General features: G+C 44.9%; 1 protein-coding gene and 1 non-coding gene across 2 annotated transcripts; one reads left to right on the top strand and one right to left on the bottom strand.

Annotated features, from left to right (window-relative positions):
- Window positions 1-10,237: 10,237 nt before the first annotated feature.
- On the bottom strand, window positions 10,238-12,371 carry LOC123398127. Its single transcript, XM_045092637.1, has one exon. It carries the CDS (start codon window positions 12,187-12,189, stop codon window positions 11,296-11,298), a length of 894 nt encoding a protein of 297 aa, XP_044948572.1. The 5' UTR covers window positions 12,190-12,371; the 3' UTR covers window positions 10,238-11,295.
- Window positions 12,372-17,657: 5,286 nt separating this feature from the next.
- LOC123400558 lies at window positions 17,658-17,794 on the top strand. The gene has a single exon (XR_006610791.1). It is a non-coding gene; the product is annotated as a small nucleolar RNA Z247 (small nucleolar RNA).
- Window positions 17,795-24,516: the final 6,722 nt, after the last annotated feature.

Below are 24,516 nucleotides of genomic sequence, written 5' to 3'. Positions count from 1 at the left end.
CGGTCTGTGACTTAGAGTCATCCGGATCTGTGTCGAAGCTAGCGTCGACGTAACCCTTTACGACAAGCTCTTCGTCACCTCCATAATCGAGAAACATTTCCTTAGTCCTTTTCAGGTACTTAAGGATATTCTTGACCGCTGTCCAGTGTTCCATACCGGGATCACTTTGGTACCTTCCTACCAAACTTATGGCAAGGTTTATATCAGGTCTGGTACACAGCATGACATACATTAGAGAGCCCACGGCTGAAGCGTAGGGGACAGAACTCATCTTCTCTCTATCTGCTGCCGTGGTCGGCGACTGAGTCTTACTCAATCTCATACCTTGCAAAACTGGCAAGAACCCTTTCTTTGAGTTTTCCATATTGAACTTCTTCAATATCTTGTCAAGGTATGTACTTTGCGAAAGACCTATGAGGCGTCTCGATCTATCTCTATAGATCTTGATGCCTAATATGTATGCAGCTTCTCCAAGGTCCTTCATTGAAAAACTCTTGTTCAAATAGGCCTTTATGCTCTCCAACATCTCTATATTATTCCCCATCAATAATATGTCATCCACATATAGTACGAGGAAAGCTACAGAGCTCCCACTCACTTTCTTGTACAGACAGGCTTCTCCGTAAACCTGTATGAACCCAAACGCTTTAATCACCTCATTAAAGCGAATGTTCCAACTCCGAGATGCTTGCACCAGCCCATAGATGGAGCGCTGGAGCTTGCACACTTTGTTAGCATCCTTAGGGTCGACAAAACCTTCTGGTTGCATCATATACAACTCTTCCTTAAGGTTCCCGTTAAGGAACGCTATTTTGACGTCCATTTGCCAAATTTCATAATCATAAAAGGCGACAATTGCTAACATGATTCGGACTGATTTCAGCTTCGCTACGGGAGAGAAAGTCTCTTCGTAGTCAACTCCTTGAATTTGTCGAAAACCCTTTGCGACAAGTCGAGCTTTGTAAACGGTTACATTACCGTTTGCATCAGTCTTCTTCTTGAAGATCCATTTATTTTCTATGGCTCGCCGGTCATCGGGCAAGTCCACCAAAGTCCACACTTTGTTCTCATACATGGATCCTATCTCGGATTTCATGGCCTCAAGCCATTTGTTGGAATCTGGGCCCGTCATTGCTTCTTCATAGTTCGAAGGTTCACCGTTGTCTAACAACATGATTTCCATCACAGGGTTGCCGTACCACTCTGGTGCGAAGCGTACCCTTGTGGACCTTCGCGGTTCAGTGGTAACTTGATCCGAAGCTTCATGATCATCATCATTAACTTCCTCTTCAGTCGGTGTAGGTGCCACAGGAACAATTTCCCGCGCTGCGCTACTTTCCTGTTCGAGACGGGGTGTAATTACCTCATCAAGTTCTACCTTCCTCCCACTTACTTCTTTCGAGAGAAACTCTTTCTCTAGAAAGGATCCGTTCTTGGCAACAAAGGTTTTACCTTCGGATCTAAGATAGAAGGTATACCCAATAGTTTCCTTAGGGTATCCTATGAATACACATTTCTCCGCTTTGGGTTCGAGCTTTTCTGGTTGAAGTTTCTTCACATAAGCATCACAGCCCCAAACTTTAAGAAACGACAACTTAGGTTTCTTGCCAAACCATAATTCGTACGGTGTCGTCTCAACGGATTTAGACGGTGCCCTATTTAAAGTGAATGCTGCAGTTTCTAATGCGTATCCCCAAACTGATAGCGGTAAGTCGGTGAGAGACATCATAGATCGTACCATATCTAATAAAGTGCGATTACGACGTTCAGACACTCCGTTGCGCTGCGTGTGCCAGGCGGCGTCAGTTGTGAAACGATTCCACACTTCCTTAGGTGTGTGCCAGACTTGTGACTCAAATATTCTCCTCCACGATCAGATCGTAGACATTTAATTTTTCTGTCACATTGATTCTCAACCTCACTCTGAAATTCCTTGAACTTTTCAAACGTCTCAGATTTGTGCTTCATCAAGTAGATATACCCATACCTACTCAAATCATCGGTGAGAGTGAGAACATAACGATAACCACCGCGAGCTTCAACGTTCATTGGACCACACATATCACTATGTATTATTTCCAATAAGTCGGTTGCTCTCTCCATTATTCCTGAGAATGGAGTCTTAGTCATCTTGCCCATGAGGCATGGTTCGCATGTGTCAAATGATTCAAAGTCACGAGACTCTAATAGTCCATCAGTATGGAGCTTCTTCATGCGTTTAACGCCGATATGACCAAGGCGGCAGTGCCACAAGTATGTGGGACTATCATTATCAACTTTGCATCTTTTGGTACTCACACTATGAATATGTGTAACATCACGATCGAGATTCATCAAGAATAAACCATTCACCAGCGGAGCATGACCATAAAACATATCACTCATATAAATAGAACAACCATTATTCTCGGACTTAAATGAGTAGCCGTCTCGCATTAAGCAAGACCCTGATACAATGTTCATGCTTAAAGCTGGTACTAAATAACAATTATTAAGGTTTAAAACTAATCCCGATGGTAGATGTAGAGGTAGCGTGCCGACGGCGATCACATCGACCTTTGAACCATTCCCGACGTGCATCGTCACCTCGTCCTTGGCCAGTCTCCGCTTATTCCGCAGTTCCTGCTTTGAGTTGCAAATGTGAGCAACAACACCGGTATCAAATACCCAGGAGCTACTACGAGTGCTGGTAAGGTACACATCAATAACATCTATATCACATATACCTTTAACGTTGCCGGCCTTCTTGTCCGCTAAGTATTTGGGGCAGTTCCGCTTCTAGTGACCTTTTCCCTTGCAATAGAAGCACTCAGTCTCAGGCTTGGGCCCGTTCTTTTTCTTCTTCCCGGCATCTGGCTTACCAGGCGCGGCAACAGCTTTGCCGTCTTTCTTGAAGTTCTTCTTACCCCTGCCTTTCTTGAAACTAGTGGTCTTGTTGACCATCAACACTTGATGCTCCTTCTTGATTTCTACTTCTGCAGACTTGAGCATCGAATACAACTCGGGAATGGTTTTCTCCATCCCTTGCATGTTGTAGTTAAGCACAAAGCCTTTGTAGCTTGGTGGGAGAGACTGGAGGATTTTGCCAATGATAGCATCATCCGGAAGTTCGACTCCAAGTGAAGTCAGACGACCGTGTAACCCAGACATTTTGAGTATGTGCTCACTGACAGAACTGTTCTCCTCCATCTTACAGCTGAAGAACTTGTCGGAGACTTCATATCTCTCGACACGGGCATGACCTTGAAAAACTAGCTTCAGCTCTTGGAACATCTCATATGCCCCGTGTTGCTCAAAACGTCTTTGGAGCCCCGTTTCTAAACTGTATAACATGCCACACCTGACCAGAGAGTAGTCATCACTCCGCGCTTGCCAGACGTTTAGAATGTCCTGGGCTGCTGCGGGAGCGGGAGGGTCACCTAGCGGCGCATTAAGGACATAAGCCTTTTTAGCTGATTCAAGGATGAGCTTCAGGTTGCGAACCCAGTCCGCATAGTTGCTACCATCATCTTTCAGCTTGTTTTTCTCTAGGAATGCGTTGAAGTTGAGGTTGACGTTGGACATCTACAATATTTGTAAAGACAACTTTTAGACTAAGTTCATGACAATTAAGTTCACTTAATCAAATTAAGTATGAACTCCCACTTAAATCGACATCCCTCTAGTCATCTAAGTGATACATGATCCATGTTGACTAACCCGTGTCCGATCATCACGTGAGACGGACTAGTCACCATGGTGAGCAACTTCATGCTGATCGTATTCAACCATACTACTCATGTTCGACCTTTCGGTCTCTTGTATTCGAGGTCATGTCTGTACATGCTAAGCTCGTCGAGTCAACCTAAGTGTTTCGCGTGTGTAAATCTGGCTTACACCCGTTGTATGCGAACGTTAGAATCTATCACACCCGATCATCACGTGGTGCTTCGAGACAACGAACCTTCGCAACGGTGCACACTTAGGGGAATACGTTCTCGAAATTTTAAGAGGGATCATCTTATTATGCTACCAACGTTTTAAGCAATAAGATGTAAAACATGATAAACATCACAATGCAATCATATAGTGACATGATATGGCCATTATCATCTTTGCTCTTTCGATCTTCATCTTCAGGCATTGCATGATCATCAACGTCACCGGTGTGACACCATGATCTCCATCATCGTGTCTCCGTGAAGTCGTCACGCCAACTACTACTATCACTACTACTATGGCTAACCGTTAGCAATGAAGTAAAAGTAGTAAGCACATGGCGTTGCATCTCATACAATAAATTAAGACAACTCCTATGGCTCCTGCCGGTTGTCATACTCATCGACATGCAAGTCGTGAAACCTATTACAATAACATGATCATCTCATACATCATACATGCAACATCACAACTTTGGCCATATCACATCACATGTCAAAACCGTGCAAAAACAAGTTAGACGTCCTCTAATTATTGTTGCAAGTTTTACGTGGCTGATTTGGGTTTCTAGCAAGAACGCCTTCTTACCTACGTGACAACCACAACGATGATATGCCAAAGCTATTTACCCTTCATAAGGACCCTTTTCATCAAATCCAATCCGACTAGAGTAGGAGAGACAGATACCCGCTAGCCACCTTTATGCACGATGTGCATGTCTGTCGGTGGAACCAGTCTCACGTAAGCGTACGTGTAAGGTCGGTCCGGGCCGCTTCATCCCACAATACCGCCGGAAAATAATAAGACTAGTAACGGCAAGCAAATTGACAAACCATCGCCCACAACTTTTGTGTTCTACTCGTGCATAGAATCTACGCATAGAAAACCTGGCTCGGATGCCACTGCAAGGTAACGTAGCATAAATTCAAAATTTTCCTACGCATGTTCAGATCTTCCTATGGAGAGACCAGCAACGAGAGAGGGGTAAGAGCATCTTCGTACCTTTGAAGATCGCTAAGCGGAAGCGTTGCTAGAACGCGGTTGATGGAGTCGTACTCGCGGCGATTCTGATCTAGTGCCGAACAACGGCACCTCCGCGTTCAACACACGTGCAGCCCGGTAACGTCTCCCGCACCTTGATCCAGCAAGGAGGAGGGAGAGGTTGGGGAAGAAGTCCAGCAACACGACGGCGTGGTGTCGATGGAGAGACGAGGTCTCCTGGCAGGGCTTCGCCAAGCACCGACGGAGAGGAGGAGGAAGAAGAGCAGGGCTGCGCCGAGGGAGAGGGAAAAGTGTGTGCTCCAAAGGCCAAAACCCCTCTATATTTATAGGAGGAGGGGAGGGGGTGCGCCACCCCTAGGGTTCCCCCCTAGGGGGTGCGGCAGCCACCAGATGGGAGGGGGGCGGCGGCCAGGGCAGGGAAAGAGGGGGGCGCGCCCTAGGTGGGCCTTGGGTCTCATCTGCGCCTAGGGTTTCCCCTCCCCCCTTCTCTGGTGCGCATGGGCTGGGTGGGGGGGCGCACCAGCCCACCTAGGGGCTGGTTCCCTTCCCCACTTAGCCCATCTAGCCTCCCGGGGTCGTTGCCCCCCTTCGGTGGTCCCGGTACATTACCGGTGACGCCCGAAACACTTCCGGTGTCCAAAACCATCCGTCCTATATATCAATATTTACCTCCGGACCATTCCGGAGCTCCTCGTGACGTCCAGGATCTCATCCGGGACTCCGAACAACTTTCGGTAACCTCGTACAACAATTCCCTATAACCCTAGCGTCATCGAACCTTAAGTGTGTAGACCCTACGGGTTCGGGAGACAGGCAGACATGACCGAGACACCTCTCTGGCCAATAACCATCAGCGGGTTCTGGATACCCATGGTGGCTCCCACTAGCTCCACGATGATCTCATCGGATGAACCACGATGTCAAGGATTCAATCAATCCCGTATACGATTCCCTTTGTCTGTTGGTATAGAACTTGCCCGAGATTCGATCGTCGGTATACCTATACCTTGTTAAATCTCGTTACCGGTAAGTCTCTTTACTCGTTCCGTAGCACGTCATCGTGTGACTAACTCCTTAGTCACATTGAGCTCATGATGATGTTCTACCGAGTGGGCCCAGAGATACCTCTCCGTCACACGGAGTGACAAATCCCGATCTCGATTCGTACCAACCCAACAGACACTTTCGGAGGTACCCGTAGTGCACCTTTATAGTCACCCAGTTACGTTGTGACGTTTGATACACCCAAAGCACTCCTACGGTATCCGGGAGTTGCACAATCTCACGGTCGAAGGAAAAGATACTTGACATTAGAAAAGCATTAGCATACGAACAATACGATCTAGTGCTAGGCTTAGGATTGGGTCTTGTCCATCACATCATTCTCCCAATGATGTGATCCCGTTATCAATGACATCTAATGCCCATGATCAGGAAATCATGATCATCTATTGACTAACGAGCTAGTCAACTAGAGGCTTGCTAGGGACACATTGTGATCTATTCATTCACACATGTATTACTGTTTCCTGTTAATACAACTATAGCATGAACGATAGACGATTATCATGAACAAGGAAATATGATAATAACCATTTTATTATTGCCTCTAGGGCATATTTCCAACACTCCGTCCCAAAATTATTGTCTTAGATTTGTTTAGATATGAATGTATCTAGTCAAGTTTTAGTATTTAGATACATCCATTTCTAAGTTAAGACAAGAATTTTGGGACAGAGGGAGTAAAAAAAAGTTAAAAAACCTATTTGTTGGCTTAGAAGGTAGTACATGTTAAACATATCTTTATCGTTACCTACTAATAAAGCAATTAGTGCTTCTGTCGTCCGTCATTAATATCATCCCTAAAGTTGATATAAATTACCCACTGTGCCACCCATAAATAAAGAAAACGCTTCATTTTTCTTTTTTGAAATTCACAGCCCAGTGGGTTTGGTTTATCTAACCCTCAGGCCCTTAACATACAGTAGATGACAGTAGCCTGATTGGCTTGAGCGTTCAACACCCACCTTGGATACCCTAGTTCGAATCCCAACAGCACCGAGTTTTTCTTTTTCTTTTCTCTACTTGATTTCAGGCTAGCTCTAAGTTAGAGCTGCATTGTTGCAACTTCGGCTCAATTTTTTTTAATGTTTCTATTTTTTGCAGATTCAAATATATTTTGAAATATTCATATATTTAAAACTCTAACTCTAAATTTCAAAAGTTATATATGAAATAGCTTAAAAAATATGTAGACTTTAAATATAATATTATCTTTCATGATAATTATTTCTGAAATTGTCTTTACATCCTTAATTAATACCTTTTTTATATGGGGCATTCTAAAAACTTTGGCCCAACAATTTTCTTTTTAATGTTTTTATTTTTTGCAGTGTTTCGAGAAAATGTTAGTGAAATACAAATCTTCATGATTTTGAAAAGATGATCGTATATTCAAAAAACATTTGGTAATTTGAAATAAAATGTCCATCAAATTTTTTAAAATGTTCACAAAAAATAAAACGGATACGTAAATAACAAACAAAACGAACTGTCTCTTATGTAGAGATTATATTAATAGATTTGTAGATTTCGTTTTATAATTTTATTAAGCCCCTCACGGGTCGTGTAAGAAAAAAGTTTCCATGCTTTGTACAACGTTGTGCCCCAAAAAATTGACACAACTTTCTATAGGTTAGTTTTTGTAAGTTATATGAAGATGACTAAATGTTTATTCTGATGTCATGGTTTTTACTGGTTATGAAAAACACAAGCGAGACATATCATTCATCAATCTAGCTCACACATGGTCCATTAATGCAGTTTGCTCAACCAAAAAATATTTTGTTGTTGTTAAGAAAATGTTCGTGAATTGAGTTTACGATTTCAAATATGTCCATGATTTTCAAAAATTGTTCACAATTTCATGAACATGAAAGTGATAGTGTATCTCGATGATGCAGCAAAATATGATCATTGTCATTATAGAATAGGATTTCTTTTCTCCCGTTATAATCGCACGGACCGTTTTGCTAGTAAGAGTAAAACGCGGCTATCAGATAAAAGCTCACGCCGAAGCTTGCAAATGCACGGGAGCGAGGCTGGCCTAGTAGCTTTAATACTATTAATTATAATTATATTATACTTTGGTACTTTATTATATTTACATGCAACCTGTACTAATGGAATAGAATGCTTCATCTGTAGAAAATAGATTGTTTCGTCCTTCAACAACATGTACTAAAAAATAGAAAGATGGATTAGAACCAAACTTCTTGGGTCACCCGCTTAAGCGTCATCTGTTGAGTATTAGAAGTGTGGGAGCTCATATTATTTGCACCAAAAAAGTTTTTGATAAAGATAAAAGGTTTCAGAGAGAGACCTAGAAGGTTTTGGAAGAAAACTGGAAAACCCGAAAAACCAAAAATGCTTCGTGTAAACGTTAAAAACATCCGAAAGGTTCCAGAAGTTTCTCGAACCTTCAACAATATTCCAAGGGCGTCGCATGGCTGCCACTTGGCATGGGCCAAGTGTGGCAGTAGTACATGGGCCGCTTGCACGTAAGACACTTGGGCCCGCCCTACGTACCTGGGTCTGGGCCTCTGGGCCTCGTATTTTCCTTGGGAGTCAGTGAGCGGCCACCGTCCGAGCGAGGCTCCTCCGCGGCGCCGCCACGCTGCCGTCTCTCTCGCTGGCGGCCACCCTCCACGCTGCCGCGGTCCAGCGAGATGTCGCCGCCGGACTCCGCGCGCAGCCTGTTGGACGAATTGCCCGCACCGCGCTGTCGAGCGTCGGACGGTGCCGACTGGTGCACGGGAGGGGGAGATCCGGAGATGGATGACAAGTACAAGGCGGTGACATGCTCTTAATTTTGTCAGGATGGTGGGTGAGGCGTGAGGCCGGCACTGCAGAGCACTATACGCGCGCCTACGGTGGAGGTGCTGGGAAGGGCAGGGCGAGGTCGAGGAGGCAAGAGGGACTGATGAAGCCGATGCAGGCGCCCCCAGACATGAGACATGTTGATGCTTTCCGCCTCCGGCCGCGTCCATGTTGCTGAGAGAGTGGCCAAGTGCAATATATATTGGCATTGCATGAATTTGGCCAACTGAAGAAGATCAGAGGTCCCTCACACGGTTGGGTTGGTTCCTTGGTGGCAATGCAGTAAGTACGTACAACACGATCCTTGGTTTACTTACATGCCAGTTACCCTGTTTGATTCCTCTGTTTCTCGTCGACCCATTACTCTGCTGGTACCTTTACCTTCCGAAGCTGCTTCCGTGCTGCGTGCTGAACAAGAAATCGCTCCTATTGTGAACTGAATTGAGCAGTACAATGGCTATTTTGGTTTTGCTATGGCTCCTCACAGTATCTAACTCAGGTAAATTAAACCTGCCATATCTTCTGGACATAGTTTCTTGCACATGCTGAGTGCAACTAGAATAATCTGGATTGCATCCTTGGAAAGCCCCTAAGAGCCCTTGGTTTATTAGCTCTTTTGTCAGGTTATTAAGATTGTTGGCCTAATGCCAATTTACCTCTGACAACACAACTAACTGTACATAAGAGCCGTACTATTTTAGTTTTTTCTGGTGAACTCCTTATTAGTTGATGATCTAGATCAGGCTATAGTAGCAGTTGTGTTATCTCCACATACCTGTACAGTCCTAAATTTTGCAAGAGTAACGCGTGGAATCTGTTTATAATCAAATCCAGTGAATGAAACTGAATTGTCTTGTCTATCAGAGGGTACAATTAATTGAACTTATAGTTGATGATATACTCTAGTCACATGCCTAACTAGCTGTGTGAAATACATTATTAGAGATAATTCTTGGTAAGCTGGCTTCTGCAACATTCTTTGAGTTGAAAGATATTTTATTTTACCACATGTTCATATATTGGGGGCTTCAGTGTAACAATAACTGTTCTGTCCAGCCAGAAAAATTTGCACCCCTCCACGTAGTCCACTGAGTTAATACTCCCTCCGTTCCAAAATATAAGACCTTTTAGGTATTTCACTAGAAGACTACATACGGAGCAAAATGAGTGAATCTATACTTTAAAATATGTCTATGTACATCCATATGTAGTTTATAGTACAATCTTTAAAAGGTCTTATATTTAGGAACGGAGGGAGTAGATGCTAAGTACGTGCAACCCTCATCATGCCGGCCGCCATAGTAACTACTCCTTCCATTCCTAAATATAAGTCTTTTAAAAGGTTGCATTACGGACTATATACGGATGTATATAGACATAATTTAGAATGTAATAGATTCACTCATTTTACTCCGTATGTAGTCCGTAGCGAAATCACTAAAAAGACTTATATTTAGGAACGGATAGGAACGGAAGGAGTAGTTCCCTACCTATTTGGGGCCGGGCTGGGCTTGCTTGGCAGTTTCTAGAAATAGACGGAACAAAAATGCACTAGGGGCCACTCTTGTCTATATTGAAACACTCCCTAGTAGATAAGTGGTTTTGTGCCGTAGATGAGTGGAGATTGTGCACTAGATCATAGCAGGAACTCTAAAAGGCTTCAAAGTTTGAAGTATTGCAGTTAAGACTTAAAGAGTTAACTACAAACTGCTTTCAAGATCTTAAGCTCCAATTTCACGTGGGATTTTGAATTTCTTGCCAGCTGCTTATATTATTTTTTTCCAAACCGGGCCAGCTGCTTACATTAATTTTCCCTTGCCGTCTCTAAGGTTTTCTATCTATAGAGCCTAGATGATCAGGAGACATGTTCTTTATGCGGCCGGGTGGCTCTGAGTTGCAGCAACTGATTCATCAGGTTTTCTTTGTCCCCTGCTTCTCATGATGAGTACTGACTACTGAGAACTTGTGATTATAGATCAGCCCATCATCATTATAAAACTACGTACTTTTGTTAGCTGTGACTACTTTTGCCATGCATGGTTTGAAATGAAAATGTAACCAAACTTGCGAGTGCCAGTTTGAGATGCCTGGATTTTGTCAAACTGTGCTCTGTTAGACCCTGCACTTTCTACTGCAGATTCATGCTATACGTGAATCGCAAGCTAAGCATGCTCTTGTCGTATGTATTTATATATTCGACGAGCGTTGCGGCTGTAGCCTGTATGTTTTTGTGTGTCTGTCTGAGAGAGGCTGGGATGGATCCCAAGCTAGCTAGCTACTAGCTAGTCTTTCTCTCTCTCTGTGTGTGAGAAATGAGCTTGCAACATGATTGACTGCAATACATGCAAAATGAGCTTGCAACATGCAATACTTTCTGCAATCGTCCCTGCAAAAAAATGGAGGACGATGGATCCTGGATGTAGCCAGTATGTACAAGCAAACTAGCGTATATATGTAACGAGCTATACCAACGTGGCAACGTGATGCACAGTCGAGTTAGCCAGCCTTGAATGTTGCCCAGCTACTCGCCACCCCAATCCTCCTCACTATGCGTGTGCGGGTTCGGTTCTGCCTCGCCCACTGATAGAGATGGGGGCATGCCACGAAGTAGGAGTGGGTGCCCCCAAACCCGCCATGGAGCATCCCGATGACCATTCCGTCGGCGTCGACAAGTGGCGCACCGGACATCCCGGCCACGCTGTCTACGTCAACCTCGACGAGGATCATCCTATATCCCAGGTGGTTAGTACTCATCATCTCCACCCCCCTGGAGCAGCTCGTCCACCCCATGGCATCCCTTGGAGGCCCGTCCACCTCGGGCCAGGTCAGCAGCATGCACCGCATCGCCTTCCTCGGCATCTTGGGGGCCACGGGGAGGGCCGGGTGCGGATGCGGTCCGGGGCAGACCTCGGCGTGGAAGCTTCTCAAAGCCTCGACACCGACCGTGAGCAGGAGTATGTCGTGTGCCCACGACGACGCCGTGATCTTGGCCTCCACGTACCTCCTGCTCTCCTCCGGCAGCCTGGACAGCCTGCGAGCTTCCTCGCGATGATAGCAGACAACGGATGCACGGAAGAGGCGCGCCTTCTCAATGGTGAGCGGATCGGCCCAGCTGTAGACATGCTTGAGGGCATGGGCTGTTGTCATCACGTTCAGGTGGCATGCAGCAGCATCATCGTCGTCGCCGTTGGTCGAGCTGTGGACGAAGCCGACGCAGGTGCTTGGGCTCCTAACGGCCAGCCGTCTCTCCTGCTCATCCTCGATGCTCCGCACCCGGTCGGCGAGCCTCTGGATCTCGTTCGCCATGCCTGGCAGCGGGGCGAACTGGATATACACCACCGAGTGCTTGGCGCCGTCGAACCTGGCCCTCCACTCATTCGGCTCGCCCATCTCGGACTGTTTTACTGCTCTTGTCTGCACATGTACACAACACAAGAAAGTATGTACGAATGAGCATATATGTATATGTGTGTGCGTACGTGCTGGACATAGGATTTTCTTTCCTCGCGAAAAAAGATCGAGTTACATAATTTCATCCATCCAATAGCATTATTAATTTGACATTGTAAATGTTGATGTTTTTTCTATATAAATTTGATCAAAATAGTGATGCTCCGTCGAACAATGCAAGACTTATGCAAAGTAAAAAGGGCCGGAAAAAATGCAACCTATCACAAGATCCAAGCAACCCAAAAACATAGCACTAACACCATCGCACGGTCAAGTTCCATATTCTGCCGGTCACCCCAAGCCCCACCGTCCAATCGTGTTGTCGGAGGGCTAACTTTACCCATAAACAAATTCTTTTTGTTTCTCCAACAAAAAACATGCATGCTCCAACAGCACGTCCAAATATGCATGGAGACAAGTAGCCACCTATATTTCGCTGCCAAGAAACCATATTTTAGGTCTAACCATGCCGTATAAGATTCAAAAACGTGACGATCAACCATAATCATCATGCCGTGCATCATGTGTTCACGTCGGCCCATTTCGACCGCCGGCCACCAACGATGCCCGACTTTCAATCCCGTTGCGCAAGGTTGTACACCATGTGCCCCTTCATGCTTGCAACACTGCAGAATTCCCTTTTGCTTGGATGAAATTCTAGTTCCTAAACATTTTGTGGAGTTCTCTACAAAAATGACGCAAGCAGTGCCCAAACTTAAAGCGGGAAAATGAACTGGGAAACGGGAACGCCGCGGTGTGTGTGTGTGGGGGGGGGGGGGGGGTGGGGGGGTGGGGGGCGACGCACCCAAGGCCGCCGGCAGGGAGGGATGTGGAGGCTCCTCGAGTCCGGTGGCGTTTCTTGTCCGGCCGCCGGCGGGGAGGCGGTAAGACTGATGATGAGCGAGATTTTCGTGGATTATTAAAGAACAAGCTGTTAGGATTTACTGCGATTGATAGGGCAAAATGCAGGCAAAGATCTCGTTTGACTGAGATAAGGGAAGGCAAGGCGAACACCAGGTACTTTCAGATCAGGGCAGATGGAAGACGGCGCAAGAATCACATTGCAAAGCTTGTCACCCCAAATGGGTTGGTCAGCAGCCATCAGGAAAAGGCCCAAGTCTTGCTTCATCATGTCTTGGGGGGCGCTTGGTGCAGCACAACCCCGGTCTATGGGCATCAACTGGGAGTTTCTGGAGTTGCCACGAGCTGATCTTGGCCATCTTGATGCGCCTTTGTCTGAAGTGGAGTTGCATGACGCGGTGTTCCAATTGCATGGGGAGAAGGCCGACTTACTTGCTGCAGTCAATCAACTGCACTCCCTCCGCAGTGGCCATTGGAATCTTCTGAAGTCGGCCAACATTGTGTTGCTTCCAAAGAAAGAGGGTGCCGAACATGCTAGTGATTTCAGACCTGTCAGCCTCATGCATAGTGTGGCCAAGATCCTTTGTAAGTTGTTGGCATTGCGTCTTGCACCGGAGCTGGACCGGCTAGTCTCTAACAATCAAAGTGCGTTCATCAAACGTCGATCTATTCAGTACAATTTCTTATACGTCAGAAATTTGATCAAGGAGACACATACAAAGAAATGCCCAACTTTTTCTTTTTAAGCTGGATATCGCAAGGGGGTTTGACTCGGTTAATTGGGGGTTCCTACTTGAGGTTTTGGCTGTCATGGGGTTTGGTCAGCGTTGGAGAGATATGATTGCTCTGTTATTGGCCTCTTCGTCCTCTCGGATATTATTGAACGGGATACCGGGCAAGCCGTGCCAACACCGGAAAGTTCTTCGACAGGGGGACCCCTTATCACCAACGTAGTTCATCATGGTGTTGGAACTGCTTCAAAGATTTCTACAGCTGGCCACCAAGAGGATGATTCTTTCTCCGTTGCGACTGCGAATGACTAGATTGAGGTCTAGTTCTATGCGGACGATGCTGTGCTTTTTGTTAACCCCCTGGCTAGTGATTTGAAGCAGTACATGCAATTCTGCGGTTATTTGGTGATGTATCAGGGCTGAAGGTCAACCTTACCAAGAGTATTGCTTATCCAATTGCTTGTGATGGCATGGACTTGACCACTATATTGGGCACGTTCAGTGCTGTGCAGGGCTCCTTGCCGTGCAAATATTTGGGACTGCCACTTGGGATTCAGAAGCCTCGGCGTGCGGAGCTTCATCCTGTGACTGATAAGGTGGCTGGTAGGCTTCCGGTGTGGAATGGGAAGCTACTAAACAGATCGGGACGCCTCACTTTAATCAACTCGGTGCTAACATCTGCTCTAACTTACTTCCTGACCGCATTCCGGATGGACAAGTGGTTTATTAAGAGGATTGATATGATAAGGAGAGGCTTCTTATGGGCGGCCGATGAGGAGGTGCATGGGGGTAAATGTTTAATCAGCTGGAAAAAAGTGTCAATTTTGTTTCTCAGTTGTTGAAGAATTGGTGGAATTCTCAATTTTGTTGAAAATCATCCGCATTCCATTACTGCTAGTCAGTTGTTCAAACATATGACTGCCTACCACTTACGATGGGTGCACATGGCGAAATCATGGACCTTCTGATTGCAAGGCTGCGATTTTCTGATGAACTATTCTTGTTTTCATCTGCAGGTTGTCCAAGTACTATATGGGTTGCATCTTGTATGACAAGAAGAGGGTTGAGCGTCGTATTTAGTCACAGGTGCTGCTAGTCTGAATAAAAATGAAGCACTGCAGTACAAGGACCTTCCTTGGCTCCAAATAGTTCTCTTTTTTCTGCTGATCAATCCCACAGTTTGATACCCCAAGATCTCAACAGTCAAAACAAACGGCTCTGCTTCTACAAGCATGCGCCCGAATATACCACCTAGTACTTCTGGGACATGGCCAAATGTGCTGATGCCACACTGTTGGTAACTAAGCCTTTTGGTGCCCAAACTGTTCCCAGTCCACAACAACCGAACGGAATCACCTTACCAATCGAGCCATGAGCATCTTTCAACAAATTGTTTGCTCCTTGCTCCTAAACAACGAGATACCACTGAGATCATTTTGTCGCAAACCAGCCATACCCATTTTCTCTTGATTATCCGCGCAATACCTTGACTTCTGGATGCATGACACAACACCCAACTGAACTGATGGAATTGTGTCTTCAGTAAAGCAGTCATTTGGTGGCAGCAGCATGTTATGCCCTCCGATATCTAACTCAGGTTCCAACTAATGATGATAGAAGCTATTTGTGCTCAACTCCGTATGTCCCTTCGTTTGTCTCTGGAAAGTCTACAGCACAATGCTAACTGGAAGGCTAATTGCGACATCCAGTGCGACCAATTCATGCCAGGGGCCCCGATTGTGATGCTCGGTTCTGGAACCAATTCCAGCACTGTACTTATGAAGACATTCTCAAGCTGAAGAAATTCAGACTGGCTGCCCACCGGTGCTTGGACCTTGAGTACATGCGCGCCCGTGATGATCTATATCCTTATGTGCCAAGGGTCTTCAACACGATTAGATTGATTTTTTTTCTTCTGCAGTTCAACAAGGCCTATAATGAAGACCTTATTCAAAGAGATTTATGCATATGAGCACCAGCATTTAAACAGCGCCACCCCTCCAAAATAAACTCGACAAGGTATTCCGGCATGCCCTGAAGCTCCTCAAGTGTCAGCAATCATTCAACAGAAAGAAAGTGTTACTGACTACTCCCTCCGTAAACTAATATAAGAGCGTTTGGATCACTACTTTAGTGATCTAAACACTCTTATATTAGTTTAGAGGGAGTGCATCGCGATCTATATTCAACAGAGAGAAAAAACATTATTATGGTGCAGATGGCTCTGACAGAAAACAGATGGATGAGGTTAATTCAGGGAATCAATTGGACTGAGCTGCTGCATGGGTTCGTGGCTCTATGGCTCGGGGTTAGGGAGGTGCAGCTCACCCCTCTTGTTGTAGACGATGTATGCTAGTGCTGGACGGCCAAATCAGCATACAAAGCCATGTTGTTCGTTGGGTCTTTTGCTCATCACAACTTCAAGGCTGGCTGGAAGCCATGTTGTTGAACGCGGTGAAGTTAGGCAGAGGGCGTTTTTGGCCTTTGAAAGAGTGGTTCAAGATTATGGAAGTTGATGTTTAGATGAACGTAATGCTTCAGGCTCACCTGGTTCTGGAAATGATACAACCATACATACTAATCATGATATTGGAGCTGAAAGCAACATGGCTGTACGGGACATAGCAGTGAAATGCCCTTGCTGTTGCTCAGAAAAAAAGGATGATTCTTGTTTTGTTTTCGTCATGCTAATGTGCAAGTCAGGGTGTCCTGATAATGCTAGTCTATGGCTGTACGGGACATAACAGTGAAATGCCGTTGCTGTTGCTCAGAACTTGACGATTTCATTGCTCCATGCTATTCAATCGACACCTACAACAGGATATGTGATCATGTGCTAGAACCAGTTGAAGGCAAGGAGAGCTGGCCTGTTTGTACAAACCCCAAACCATTTCCACCTGTTAGAGTGAATAATAAGCCTGGAAGGAAGAAGACAGAAAGAACCAGAGAGGAAACTGAGAAACCAAAGAGTACAGGAAACAAACTATCAAGAAAAGGAGTACAGATGACATGTTCCATCTGTCACACTGTAGGGCATACAAAGAGGAAGTGTGTCCTGTTAAACAATATTAGCACACGTGAGAGATCTCTTGTACCGCAAGATATAGATAGATAAGATAGAGTTAGTTTAAATGGTTGTAATGCCCTTCAAACCGAATATCTTTATCTCTCTTATCTCTTGTTCTCCAAGATGTAACTTAAACGTCGTAACGCTATCTCAGGGTGTTGCGAACCCTTTATATAACATGCAACTGTTGGCCAAGGCTGGGTACGACGTTCTCACATGGTAATCAGAGCCTAGCTCTTCCCATCTAGCGCTAGCACCTCCCTTGCTTCCATGGCCTCCTCCAGCACCTCCACTCCCACCCTCATCGGCCAAATCACCGAGCGTCTCACTCGCAACAACTACATCCTGTGGTGCACCCAGATCGCGCCGCAACTTCGTGGAGCTGGTGTCTTCGGTTACGTGGATGGAAGCATACCGGAGCCGGCCAAAGTCGTCGTCGGCAAGGATAAGGATGGCAAGGAGGAAACCATCCCCAAACCTCTTCATACGATCTGGATCAGAGAAGATCAGTAGGTACTTGGCTATCTTCTCAACAATCTCTCCAAAGAGACACTCGTGCAGGTTACCTCCATTAGCCATGCACATGAGCTCTCGGCAGCGTTGGCAAGCATGTTCTCGTCAACGTCGTTGTCCCGCGTCAACAACATCCGTGCAGCCCTCACCAATGCACATAAGGGGATGCAATACGTGTCCTCCTTCTTTGCTCACACGAGGGGCCTCGCCGACGAGCTCGCTTTGGCAGGAAAACCACTGTCGGATGACGAGCTGATCTCCTACATCGTCAATGCCCTCGACATGGAGTATCAGCCTCTTGTGTCCGCCCTCGACGCACACACCATTCCTGTCACCCTTGACGAGTTGTTTGCTCAGATGAGCAACTTCGATCAAAGGGTGGCCCTCTTCCAAGGCTCGGGCGCAGGCAGCGGATTCAAGTCCTCGGCAAACGCGGCCACCCGCGGTTGAGGTGGCCGTGGTGGCCATGGTGGCCCCCCTCGCACCAGCAAGGGCAGAGGCTTCAACGGCGGCAATGACCGCCACAACAACAACAACGGCAGCAGGCCCAACAGAGGCCGACACGACTCCAACAACCGTCTCGCTCGGACATGGCTCGATGCCAAATCTGCGGCAAACCAGGACACTCAGCAAAAGATTGCTGCTACCAGTTTGATGAAGACGGTGATGAATCCTCTCAGGATGAGAAGGTAGTTGGAGCTGCGGAGGGCTCCTACGGCGTTGACACAAACTGGTATGTCGACAACGGCGCCACGAATCACATCACCGGCGAATTGGAGAAAGTAACCATGCGGGAGAAGTACCGTGGCAAGGATCACGTTCACACCGCCAGTGGAGAAGGTATGAATGTTGGAAATATGCCCTAGAGGCAATAATAAATTAGTTATTATTATATTTCTTTGTTCATGATAATCATTTATTATCCATGCTATAATTGTATTGATTGGAAACACAAATACATGTATGGATACATAGACAAAACACTGTCCCTAGTAAGCCTCTAGTTGACTAGCTCGTTGATCAAAGATGGTCAAGGTTTCCTGTCCACAGACAAGTGTTGTCACTTGATAACGGGATCACATCATTAGGAGAATCATGTGATGGACAAGACCCAAACTATGAACGTAGCATGTGATCGTGTCATTTTATTGCTATTGTTTTCTGCGTGTCAAGTATTCATTCCTATGACCATGAGATCATGTAACTCACTGACACCGGAGGAATACCTTGTGTGTATCAAACGTCAGAACGTAACTGGGTGACTATAAAGGTGCTCTACAGGTATCTTCGAAGGTGTCCGTTGAGTTAGCATGGATCAAGACTGGGATTTGTCACTCCGTGTGACGGAGAGGTATCTCGGGGCCCACTCGGTAATACAACATTACATACAAGCCTTGCAAGCAATGTGAACTCAAGTGTAAGTCACGGGATCTTGTATTACAGAACGAGTAAAGAGACTTGCCGGTAACGAGATTGAAATAGGTATAGGGATACCGACGATCAAATCTCGAGCAAGTAACATACCAAAGGACAGAGGGAATGTTATACGGGATTATAGGAATCCTTGGCACGGAGGTTCAATCGATAAGATCTTCGTAGAATATGTAGGATCCAATATGGACATCCAAGTCCCGCTATTAGATATTGACCGAGGAGTGTCCCGGGTCATGTCTACATAGTTCTCGAACCCGCAGGGTCTGCACACTTAAGGTTCGATGACGTTTTAGTTTAGTTGAGTTATATGTGTTGGTGACCGAAGGTTGTTCGGAGTCCTGGATGAGATCACGGACGTCACGAGGGTTTCCGGAATGGTCCGGAAATGAAGATTGATATATAGGAAGTTGGTGTTTGGATTCCAGAAAATTTTCGGGCATTACCGGCAGTGTACCGGGAGTGACGAATGGGTTCCGGGGGCCCACTGGGTGGGCCCACCACGCCCCAAGGGGTTCACATGGGTTTATTGGATGCACAATAAGGTAAAATGGGATGACAAATTCATCCAACAAAAGCCCATGAGGAAAAAGTGGAAAATCCAAAAGAGGTGGGAAAATAAGGAACGAGTCCTAATCCAAGTGGAATTGGAGAAGGACTCCTCCCTTCCCCAAGTCGGCCGATCCAAGGAGGCCTTCTTGGCCGGCGCCCTAAGGGCTTGCCCCACCCCTTGGCTCCTCCTATATATACTTGAGGTTTAGGGCTGTTTGAGACACAACTTTGCCATGTGCAACTCAAACCTACACTTCGTAGTTCTTCCTCTAGATTAGATTTCTACGGAGCTCGGGCGGAGCCCTCCATGAATAGATCATCACCAACACCAGCGCGTCGTCACGCTGCCGGAGAACTCATCTACTTCTCCGTCTCTCTTGCTGGATCAAGAAGGCTGAGATCGTCATCGAGCTGTACGTGTGTGATACGTCCATTTTGCATCATCCTTTCATGTTGATATTTATCGCTTTATGGGCTGTTATTACACCTCACGGTACAATACTTATGCCTTTTCTCTCTTATTTTGCAAGGTTTACATGAAGAGGGAGAATGCCGACAGCTGGAATTCTAGCCTGAAAAAGGAGCAAGTTTGAGATACCTATTATGCGCAACTCCAAAAGCCGTGAAAATCAACGAGGATTTATTTTGGAATTTATAAAAAATACTGGGCCGAAGAAGTACCAGAGGGGAGCCAGCAGGAGGCTTGTGGGCACCCTGGTGAAGCATCTTCATCAGCACCATCTCATCTCCAAACCCTAGTTCATCTCTTGTAACCAATCTCCGTCTCGCGACTCCGATTGGTACTTGTAAGGTTGCTAGTAGTGTTAATTACTCTTTGTAGTTGATGCTAGTTGGATTATTTGGTGGAAGATTATATGTTCAGATCTTTGATGCTACTCATTACCTCTCTGGTCATGAATATGATTATGCTTTGTGAGTAGTCACTTCTGTTCCTGAGGACATGGGATAAGTCATGCTATAAGTAGTCATGTGAATTTGGTATTCGTTCGATATTTTGATGTGTTGTATGTTGTTTTTCCTCTAGTGGTGTTATGTGAATGTCGACTACATAACACTTCACTATTATTTGGGCCTAGAGGAAGGCATTGGGAAGTAGTAAGTAGATGATGGGTTGCTAGAGTGACAGAAGCTTAAACCCTAGTTTATGTGTTGCTTCGTAAGGGGCTGATTTGGACCCACTAGTTTAATGCTATGGTTAGACTTTGTCTTAATTTTTCTTTCGTAGTTGCGGATGCTTGCGAGAGGGGTTAATCATAAGTGGGATGCTTGTCCAAGTAAGGGCAGTACCCAAACGCCGGTCCACCCACATATCAAACTATCAAAGTAGCGAACGCGAATCATATGAACATGATGAAAACTAGCTTGACAGAAATTCCCATGTGTCCTCGGGAGCGTTTTACCTCCTATAAGAGTTTGTCCAGGCTTGTACCTTGCTACAAAAGGGATTGGGCCACTTTGCTGCACCTTTGTTACTATTGTTACTTGCTACTTGCTACGAATCATCTTGTCACACAACTACTTGTTACCGATAATTTCAGTGCTTGCAGAGATTACCTTGCTGAAAACCACTTGTCAGATCCTTCTGCTCCTCGTTGGGTTCGACACTCTTACTTATCGAAAGGACTACGATAGATACCCTATACTTGTGGGTCATCAAGACTATTTCTGGCGCCGTTGCCGGGGAGTGAAGCGCTTTCGTAAGTGGAATTTGGTAAGGAAACATTTATATAGTGTGCTGAAATTTATTGTCACTTGTCACTATGGAAACTAATCCTTTGAGGAGCTTGTTCGGGGTATCTTCACCTCAAACGGAAGCACAAGGAGTTGCTCCTCAACCTGCTGCACCTACTGAAAATATTTGCTATGAATTTCCTTCAGGTATGCTTGGGAAACTTCTAGCTAATCCTTTTACAGGAGATGGAACATCACATCCCGACTTGCATCTAATCTATGTAGATGAAGTTTGTGGTTTATTTAAGCTTGCAGGTTTGCCCGAGGATGAGGTCAAGAAGAAGGTCTTTCCCTTATCCTTGAGGGATAAAGCATTGACATGGTATAAGCTATGTGATGATACTGGATCATGGAGCTACAACCGATTGAAATTGGAATTTCATCAAAAGTTTTATCCTATGCATCTAGTACATTTCGTGATTGGGATTATATTTATAATTTTTGGCCTCGTGACAAGGAAAGCATCGCTCAAGCTTGGGGGAGGCTTAAATCAATGTAATATTCATGCCCCAACCATGAGCTCTCGAGAGAAATTATCGTTCAGAACTTCTACGCTCGGCTTTCTCATGATGATCGCACCATGCTTGACACTTCTTGTACCGGTTCTTTTATGAAGAGAGATATTGAATTCAAATGGAATTTATTGGAAAGAGTTAAACGCAACTCTGAAGATTGGTAGCTTGATGAAGGTAAGGAGTCAGGTATGAATTTCAAGTTTGATTGCGTTAAATCCTTTGTTGAAACAAACACTTTTTGTGATTTTAGCGCTAAGTATGGACTTGACTCTGAGATAGTAGCTTCATTGTGTGAATCATTTGCTGCTCATATTGATCTCCCCAAAGAGAAGTGGTTTAAATATCATCCTCCCTTAGAAGTCAATGTAGTTAAACCCAATCCAGTTGAAGAGAAAGTCATTGCCTATAATGATCCTATTGTTCCTAGTGCTTACATTGAGAAACCACCTTTCCCTGTGAGGATAAAGGATCATTCTAAAGCCTCAATTGTGATACGTAGGGCTACATTAGAACATCTACACCCCCTGAGCAAATTAGAGTTGAACCTAGCATTGCTATTATCAAAGACCTCCTGTCCGACAATGTTGATGGCCATGATATTCACTTATGTGAAGATGCTGCTAGAATTGCTAAACCTCATGCTAAAGACAAACATAGGCCTGTTGTTGGCATGCCTGTTGTTTCTGTTAAGATAGGAGATCATTGTTATCATGGTCTATGTGATATGGGTGCTAGTGTTAGTGCAATACCTCGATCCTTATATGATGAAATCAAAGACGAGATTGCACCTGTCGAGATAGAACCCATTGATGACACTATTCAGCTTGCCAATAGAGATACTATCTTCCCTTTGGGAATTGTCACAGATGTTGAAGTCTTGTGCGGTAAAACGAAGTATCCTGCTGATTTCCTCGTTCTTGCTACCACACAAGATTGCTTTTGTCCCATCATATTTGGTAGACCTTTTCTCAATACTGTCAATGCACATATTGACTGTGAGAAGCAAACTGTCACTGTTGGCTTTGAAGGCGTGTCACATGAGTTTAATTTCTCCAAGTTTGGTAGACAACCTCATGAAAAAGAGTTGCCTAGTAAGGATGAAACTATTGCCCTAGCTTCTATTGCCATGCCCCTACTGATCCTTTAGAGCAATACTTGCTTGAGCATGAAAATGATATGCATATGGATGAAAGAGATGAGATAGATAGAGTTATCTTTGAACAATATCCTATCCTTAAGAATAATTTGCCTGTTGAACTGCTTGGAGATCCACCCCCACCAAAGGGTGATCCTGTGTTCGAGCTCAAACAGTTGCCTGATACTCTTAAGTATGTTTATCTTGATGGAAAAGAGATATATCCTGTTATTATTAGTGCTAGCCTCTCGGGGCATGAAGAAAAGAAGTTACTAAAAACTCTGAGGAAGCACCGTGCTGCTATTGGATATACTCTTGATGATCTTAAGGGCATTAGTCCCACTCTATGCCAGCACAAGATTAAAACTGATCCTGATTCCAAACCAGTTGCTGATCATCAACGAAGATTAAATCCTAAGATGAAAGAGGTAGTAAGAAAAGAAATACTAAAGCTCCTAGAAGCAGGCATTATCTATCCTGTTGCTCATAGTGTTTGGGTGAGTCTGGTGCATTGCATCCCTAAGAAGGGAGGTATTACCATTGTCCCTAATGATAAGGATGAATTGATCCCACACATGATTATTACTGGCTATAGGATGGTGATCGATTTTAGGAAATTGAATAAAGCCACTAGGAAAGATCATTACCCTTTGCCTTTTATCGACCAAATGCTAGAAAGACTGTCTAAACATACACACTTCTACTTTCTAGACGGTTATTCTCGTTTCTCCCAAATACCTGTTGCACAATCTGATCAGGAGAAAACCAATTTCACCTGCCCTTTTGGTACCTTTGTTTACAGACGCATGCCTTTTGGCTTATGTAATGCACCTGCTACCTTTCAAAGATGTATGATGGCTATATTCTCTGACTTTTGTGAAAATATTGTTGAGGTTTTCATGGATGACTTCTCCGTTTACGGGTCTTCTTTTGATGATTGCTTCAGCAACCTTGATGGAGTCTTGCCGAGATGTAAAGACACCAACCTTGTCTTGAATTGGGAGAAGTGCCACTTTATGGTTAATGAAGGCATCATCTTAGGACATAAAATTTCTGAAAGAGGTATTGAAGTCGATAAGGCTAAGGTTGATGCAATCGAGAAAATGCCATGCCCCACAGATATCAAAGGTATAAGAAGTTTCCTTGGTCATGCTGGTTTCTATGGAAGGTTCATTACAGACTTCTCTAAGATTTCTAGGCCTCTTACCAATCTCTTGCAAAAGGATATTCCTTTTGTTTTTGACGATGATTGTGAGGAAGCCTTCGAAATACTTAAGAAGGCTTTGATAACTTCACCTATTGTTCAACCACCTGATTGGAACTTACCTTTTGAAATCATGTGTGATGCTAGTGATTATGCTGTTGGTGCTGTCCTAGGACAAAGAGTTGATAACAAGTTGAATGTTATTCACTATGCTAGTAAAACTCTAGACAGTGCCCAAAGAAACTATGCTACTACTGAAAAGGAATTTTTAGCAGTCGTGTTTGCATGTGAAAAGTTCAGATCTTACATAGTTGATTCCAAAGTCACTATTCACACTGATCACGCTGCTATTAAGTACCTCATGGAAAATAAAGACGCTAAACCTAGACTTATCAGATGGGTTCTCTTGCTACAAGAATTTGATTTGCATGTTGTCGATAGGAAGGGTGTTGAGAACCCAGTAGGAGATAACTTGTCTAGGTTGGAGAATGTTCTTGATGACCCAC

Source organism: Hordeum vulgare, chromosome 5H, assembly GCF_904849725.1.
Source record: "Hordeum vulgare subsp. vulgare chromosome 5H, MorexV3_pseudomolecules_assembly, whole genome shotgun sequence".
NCBI classification, from domain to species: Eukaryota; Viridiplantae; Streptophyta; class Magnoliopsida; order Poales; family Poaceae; genus Hordeum; species Hordeum vulgare.
This window is presented reverse-complemented; position numbering and strand designations above follow the sequence as displayed.

Excerpts from the sequence above, each read along its gene's own strand:
- LOC123398127 (XM_045092637.1), bottom strand. The coding sequence starts at position 12,189 with ATGGGCGAGCCGAATGAGTGGAGGGCCAGGTTCGACGGCGCCAAGCAC.